This window comes from Nipponia nippon, unplaced genomic scaffold, assembly GCF_047370975.1.
Source record: "Nipponia nippon isolate SJK-2023a ecotype South Korea unplaced genomic scaffold, ASM4737097v1 scaffold_32, whole genome shotgun sequence".
NCBI lineage: Eukaryota > Metazoa > Chordata > Aves > Pelecaniformes > Threskiornithidae > Nipponia > Nipponia nippon.
Genome location: NW_028262350.1, coordinates 5679845 through 5686529, shown reverse-complemented (window position 1 = coordinate 5686529; position 6685 = coordinate 5679845). Strand labels below are relative to the sequence as shown.

Here is a 6685-nt window from a genome sequence, read left to right as displayed (position 1 = left end):
TGATGGAAACGAGGGGCCGGGGCGACGAATCATTAACTCTAGCGGCTCCAGACACTAGTAGTTTTATTATATCTGCTCCCAGATTGTGCTGGAGCACAGCTCCACACGGGAGAGTCTTTGCTCGAGAGGAGATTTGGAAGCAACATTTGCTCCAAGGACAAAGCAATTTGAGCAGGGATTTGCACAGGGATTTGAGCGCTGATGCGGGGAACGCTGACCTTAATGCAACAGCCAGAGATGCTGGTAGCACATCTGAAGAATTTCCAAGGGCGATTGAGTATTGTGATAATTTCCAGTTGGTGCCTATTTTCAATCCACCTCTTGCACAAAGTCAAAGCTGAGCTGCTTTGGCCTTGGGCGAATTCACCCTGGGTCACATTTTGGCTCTCCAAAGCCCAGGTGAGCTATTGAGCTATAGGTTTTCAGTCAGGAAAAGACAACGTTGATAACATCTGCTCTCCTGACCTGCCCTGGCCAGGAACCTCCCCTGGTGATGTCTACTAGAGCTCCCCTGCTCCAGCTGCTTTCTGTTAGAGAGCTGGCAATGGCTCTAGGCTCAGTTGTACTTCCAGGCAGGAGTGATCATCTGCACAATTAGTGGAGGGGTTAAAAAAGTTAAACAAACAGCAGCACTGCAGAAGAGCGGCTCCATGTGTCAACATGACGCTGCCTGCGGTCTGCAGGACACCAGACACTCTTCAGCAGCAGCCAGGGCTCCAGATACACAAATAAAGCAGAAGAGAAGAAAGAGAGCAAGTGGTTTGGGCTGTCTGCAGGGATGAGCAGCAGTAAGTGAACGTTCAGCTCAGTTTTTCCTCACTGTGACACAAGAGAAACACCCTGACAGGGGACGATGGAGCTCTGAACCAGACGGTAACAGAGGAGGAGGGTTCCACACCCCTGCGATGAGCTTTTGGGGCAGATTGAATAGACCTCGGCCAGGAACGCTGCAGGTAAGGTCAGCATTGCCTGGGGCTGTGGGATGGCCTGGCTGTTTTCTCAAGGTCACCTGCAGCTCTTACTTCTACAGGAGCTGGGACTCCCCTATAGGAGTTGACCCCAGATCCACAAATTGGAGCAAACCGTATTCAACCAAAAGAGTCGGGACTGCTAGAGCAAGGGTTGAGGCAAGCTGAAGCCTCTTGGCACAGGGACGATGATGAGGCAGGGCATCGCATGCAGCAGAGACAGCAGGTGGGGCATCAAAAGTCAACCTTCTCCTGGGCAGCAGCTCCTGAACCCTCAGTCCTTGGGCAGGGCTTGCTCCTTGAAGGCAACCGTTACCCCGACATTTACTGTGGAAACAGCGAAAGGCCGTTGGAGGTGACAGTCCTTCACGCTACACAGGTCTAGATACGCACAGGAGAATGGAGAGAGCAAACAGGAGCAGCTCGGGGACACAGCCAGAGCTACCGTCAGCCATAACCACGAGCTGCTTTACACCAGTGACACCCGCTACCGTGCTTGCCACCACACGGTCCAGCAAGTCCCCCCAAACACCGATGGTGGCCCACCAGCCGAAGCAGCCGCGGCTCAGAGGCAGGTAGACTGGTCACCACCTCCCGCTGCAAACCCACTGAAGAGGCATTTCACAACCTTCAGCTCATGCCAGCATCACGAGGTGACGAGGGCCAGATCCCTTTGGAAGGATCTGTCCCTTTTCCAGCCTCCTGCCCACAATCCTGGGAGGAGAAGCTCAACACCTGGAAAGGCTGATGCAGGGATGTTGTTCCAGTACTGCCAGGAGCTGGTGGCACTTAGCTGGGACTGAGAGCCCCTACAAGGGAAGGCGGGTGGCCAGGCACTGCCAGGCACCCCAGCCGTCCCCATGGCTGGATTTGAAGGTGCGGGCAGGAGGCCGGAGAACCTGGAGACATCCCTGTGCACGGCAGGGACCGACATCCGCAGGGGCTCCATGGAGAGCCTGGGAACAAGTCACTCGGTGCCACCACCTACCACAGCATCACCAGGGGATCTGCTGCTCTCCAAGCTTGACATTTCCCCAGGACTTGGAATAACAACCACCTTTCCTCCCCTTTCTTGGCCAAATCTGGTGCAGAGAGGTATCCAGCTGCCCAACAGCCCCCGGGCAGCCTGGGCTGTCAGAGCACAGAGGCTTCCCTGGCCGGGCAGCGCCCTTTGGACCTCTGGGGACCATCCACCCGCTGGCGGGGCTGCTCCGCAAATATTTATTGAGGTGGATGTGTGCGAGCACCCTCCCTCCCACACCCCTTCTCGGGGCACGCAGGTAACCAGACTACCAGCCCAGGTAGGAGGCTCTATTAAACAATGCTAATAAATACTTTATTTACCAAAACCACATTAAAATACTCTTAAGACTGTCCTGTCTCGCCCGGTCCCTTCAGTAGTGGCTCACAGCTTGAGGATCCCAGAGAAGGCTTAGAGAGCTCACGCAGCAGCACCAGCTTCATGGCCAGCAGGACCTCCCGGTGGCTGAGGTGGCTTCTTCTGCCGCAGCGGGACAGCCGGGCGGCCTCCAGCGCCACGTCCCCGAGCAGCCGGGGGCTGCCGAGCCAGGCAAGGGCAGCAGCCGCCAGGCAGGAGGCTCCAGTGGACCACGTCTGCAGGGACGGCAACCATCAGAGCGTCAGCACAGCCACCCATGGGGCAGCACGGCTGGAGGAGCTGCCTGCAGGCACAGGTCCGGCAGAGCTCCCCCAGCACCATCCACCACCCCTTCATTTTAAGTCAAAACCTTCCAGATTCAGCTAACACACAAGCACCCAGGCTTGGATACAGGGATGCCCAAGCTGAGCTTGGAAAGGAGGTGGTTGCACCCAAGCCCAATCAGGACGTACCTGGTTTAAGAGCTTATGGATGTAGGAGGAATAAGCCACCTTCTTCTTCTGCCTGCGGGGACAGAGGCAGAGGAGGCTCTGCCAGGCCTGCCCAGCTGCTGCCTTCTTCCTTGGGAGGGCAGGGGGACCAGGCTCCATCGCTGCTGCCTGCACACGGAGCTGGTTTCACACACACTTGCTGCAGCCCCGACGCCTCTGCTGCGGGAGAGCGGAGCACCAGCAGCAGGGTCCTGCCTCCACACCAGGGTCCTGCCTCCGCACCAGGGTCCTGCCTCCGCACCAGGGTCCTGCCTCCGCACCAGGGTCCTGCCTCCGCACCAGGGTCCTGCCTCCGCACCAGGGTCCTCCACCTTACCCTGCATTTCCCAGGGCATTTACAGGCATTTAATTAGCATCACGCAAATTAGGCACTTGCAATAACACAAAAAATATTCAGCACGTTGCATAAAACAAGACCAGAAAACATCCTCCCCACAGAGCCAAACACCCCAGAGAAGCAAAGCACAAATAGGGTATTTTAGGGTTGTGGGATTTATTTCCCCCCCACTCACCTCCAGGAGCTCCCCCAGCCCCAGCCTCCCCCAGGAGCAGACAGGGAGCCAGGACCTGCTGCCTATAAGCAGGGGGGTTCATTGCTTTCAGGTGAGGGCTGCAGCCCATCAGCACCCGCCGGGCTGCGGGGACAGGGACAGGGACGGGGACAGGGACGGGGACAAGGGCAGGGATGGCCACGCCACCTCGCACCCACACCCACTGGCTCCTACACCCAAACCAGCAATTCTTGCCCAAATTGCTCTTTCGGGTGAGGCTGTGCCTGCTCCCCGGCCCCCCCTGCCCTTCTTGCCCTAATTAGCCTCATTAAGCTGATTAGCCCGGGGTGGCCGCTCTGCGGTGGTACCCGCGTGTTCTGCTGGGAGGTTCTTGCGTGGTTTTATTCTGCATTTATTGGGGGTTTCTGGGGGTTCTGTAAGCGCCACAGTGAGCAGGGTCTGGGGGGGCACCCAGGGGTGCTGGGGGCAGGATCTGTCCCTGTGTAGTGGGACCCTGGGGTGGGGGGATCCCCAGGTGCAGGATCTGGCCCTGTGCTTGGGGATCTTGGGGTGGGGGTTCTCCTGGGTGCAGGATCAGGTTCTGCCCACTGGCACCCTGACGTGGGGGGTCCCCAGGTGCGGGATCTGGCCCTGCCCAGGGGGATCCTGTGGTGGCTGGGTGTCGTCTGGCTTGCAGGATCGGGCCCTGTCCACTGGGATCCTGGAAGGGGTGTCCCCAGGTGCAGGATCTGGCCCTGTGCTTTGGGGTCTTAGGGTGGGGGGTCCCCAGGTGCAGGGTCTGACCCTGTGCTTTGGGATCTTGGGGTGGGGGGATCCCTAGGTGCAAGATTTGGCCCTGCTCACTGGGATCCTGGGGTGGCTGGGTGTCCCCTGGTTTGCAGGACCTGTCCCTGCCCAGGGGGATCCTGGGATGGGGGTTCCCTGGGTGCAGGATCTGTCCCTGCCCAGTGACACCCTAAGGTGGGGAGGGTCTCCGGGTGCAGGACCATGTTCTGTGGCGCAAGGCGTTGGGCTACAGCAAAAGGAGAGGGGGCAACGGGTGCTGGCCCCATCCTGAGGGGGCTGAGTGTGTGTGTGTGTGGGGGGGGTCCCGGGGGTGCAGGATGCGGCCCCCCTCGGTGCAGTGCGCGACTCTCGCCGGCAGAGGGCGCCCTCGCTCCCGCCCGCCCTCAGCGAGGGGCGGGGCTGCGTCCTCGGGGCGGGCCAGCAGGGGGCGCTGCCCGGTGCCTGCCTCGCGCCCGCCGGCCCCGCCTCACCGCAGGTGAGGCGGGGCCGGCGGGCGCGAGGCGGGCACCCCCCCCACCCCCCGCCGCCCCGGGGCAGCGCGAGCCCAACCGTCCCCGTCGCCGCCATGGCGGAGCAGGAGAGCTTGGAGTTCGGCAAAGCGGATTTTGTGTTGATGGACGCCGTCACCATGCCCGAGTTCATGGCTAACCTCCGGCTGCGGTGAGCGCTGCGGGGTGGGGGGGGAACGGGCCGGTGTGAGGAGCGGGAAGGGCGGTGGAACACCCTCCCCCCCCCCCCCCCCCCCCGCCTCGCCTCCGGGTGTGTGAGGGGCTGTGAGGCTTCGTCTTCCCGCTTCTCTCCCCCCCCCCCCCCCCCGCCTTAATTTGGCTACGGGGTGCGGGGAGGGGGTGCGCCGTGCCGGTTCAGTGAGCTGAACCGGCCCCGCGCTGAGGGAGGCGTCGCGGGCAGCGGCCCCCTCAGCCTGCCTTGCCTTGGCCCCTGCCTGCCAGCTCCACAGTGGAGCAAACCCAGCACGAAACTGGGGAATTTTCTATGAAATGGAGCTACTCAGGAGAGCCAGGTGAGTATGAGGGTGCCCAGGGAGCACCAAGCCCTGCCTCTGGGTCCGTGAGGGCTTTCTGTCACCCCTTTGGAAAACCTCCCGCTTCTCCCGCTCATCAGACCTCATCTGCTTCAGTCTCCACCTCGTACAGGTATCTCGCCTCCGCTGACACGCATGCAAAGTTAAGATGGAAAAAAACCCCAGCAGTAAAAGTCACCAAGTCCAAGGTTGCTCCAGCCCCGTAAGAGCATTACAGCCGTTCACCTGTGCAAACTCGCTGCGTTAACATTTTGTGATCTTTATGGTTTTATTTCCCTTCTAGACGCAGTGGGCTTTGGAAAGTTCGGCTTTTTCATCCCTGTTTTCTCTGTGAAGTACAATTAAATCCTGAGCAGCACTGATAGAGAGGACAGCCGGTGGGGGCCCTAAGTCTGCGGCTGTCTTTCACTTTCCGTTATAAAAGATTCATGTGAGCTCTTCCTGATAAACTCTTATGCCCCTGCTTGTGCAAGGATTTGATAATTACCAAAGGGAAGCCTTTGGGATGAAAATGTGACTTATTGGCTGCCCCCCCCCCCCCCCCCCCAGTTTTACTCAGGCTTTAAAGACTGCTCCCCTCCTGCCACTTGTGTTCTGGAGAAGACAGTTGAAATCAGTAACTACTACTGAGGAAGGAGAAAATTAAACTCTTTCAGGCAACTGTGTTGTCTCCTCCGGATGAAATCTGTAGATTTTGAGGTCTGGCTGCATCAGCCGCTGAGTGCTCAGGAATCGTGCTACGCAAGTGGCTACCGGGGTGTACCTGTCTTCTGTGGGGCTGCAAATTCAGGGCTCAGATACAATAACAACCAGCATATTTAATCTTATTTTTTATCTTATATTTTGGATTTCTGTTTGGGTAGGGAGGGCATTTGTGTTTAAATGCTATGAAAAACATAATATGAACATTTGAGCTTTGAACATGAGGAAACGTCAGATTTCAATAAATTTTGCGGTGCCTCTAAAAGCTTGAATTTGTTTCTCATTTGTGCACGCCATGACACTCTAATTGTATTACAAAGGGCTTACAAACAAAGTCATTGTAATTAGCAGGAAACCTGCACGTAGCAGTTTGTTCTTGGGGTTTTTATTCTTTGGTTAATGTGTACTAGAAATTTAAATGAAGTATTGGAAGCGGATTGTTAGATAACTTAAAGATCAATGTAGCATGTTGGTTGCGTTTAGGAATCAATTAATTGAGAGGTGCCTTGCACTGGTAGACTTTGCTAATTTTGTATGAAAGAGGATGAGTAGAACAAGCTAGCAATTCTGGATCCTTACAACTGATATGTAGTTTGAATTTTTTGTTGTTGTTGTGTTTGGTTTTTTTTCTGTCCTGTTGGGTGCTGATCGTGCCTAAGGATGTTGTGTGGACATCCCTGCTGTATCTAATATGCCATCAGGTGTCCCTTTAACTCTGATGCCTTGGTCACTGGTACTTAAGCACAGGCTTTTCCTTGTGACACCAATTCAAAGTCTGGTTTCTT

The 6685-nt window shown here is 57.0% G+C and overlaps 1 protein-coding gene and 1 long non-coding RNA gene across 5 annotated transcripts in view; one reads left to right on the top strand and one right to left on the bottom strand.

The window, feature by feature from the left end:
• Positions 1-2270: 2270 nt before the first annotated feature.
• On the bottom strand, positions 2271-3396 carry LOC104018916 (uncharacterized). 3 transcript variants are annotated; one of them, XR_015707542.1, is made up of 4 exons: positions 3371-3396; positions 3149-3175; positions 2820-3091; positions 2271-2582 (listed from the first exon to the last, which is right to left on the bottom strand). It is a non-coding gene; the product is annotated as an uncharacterized LOC104018916 (long non-coding RNA). The 3 variants fall into 3 exon arrangements; XR_015707541.1 differs by having other exon boundaries at positions 2820-3175; positions 3371-3390; XR_015707540.1 differs by lacking the exon at positions 3371-3396 and having other exon boundaries at positions 2820-3277.
• Positions 3397-4675: 1279 nt separating this feature from the next.
• The window catches only part of MYO1D (myosin ID), a 161888-nt gene continuing 159878 nt past the window's right edge, over positions 4676-6685 (top strand). For both annotated transcript variants that reach the window (XM_087770098.1, XM_087770100.1), the window contains exon 1: positions 4676-4816. In XM_087770098.1, the coding sequence (XP_087626224.1) occupies positions 4722-4816 (95 nt within the window). In that variant the 5' untranslated portion in view covers positions 4676-4721. The remainder of the gene's footprint in view (positions 4817-6685) is intronic.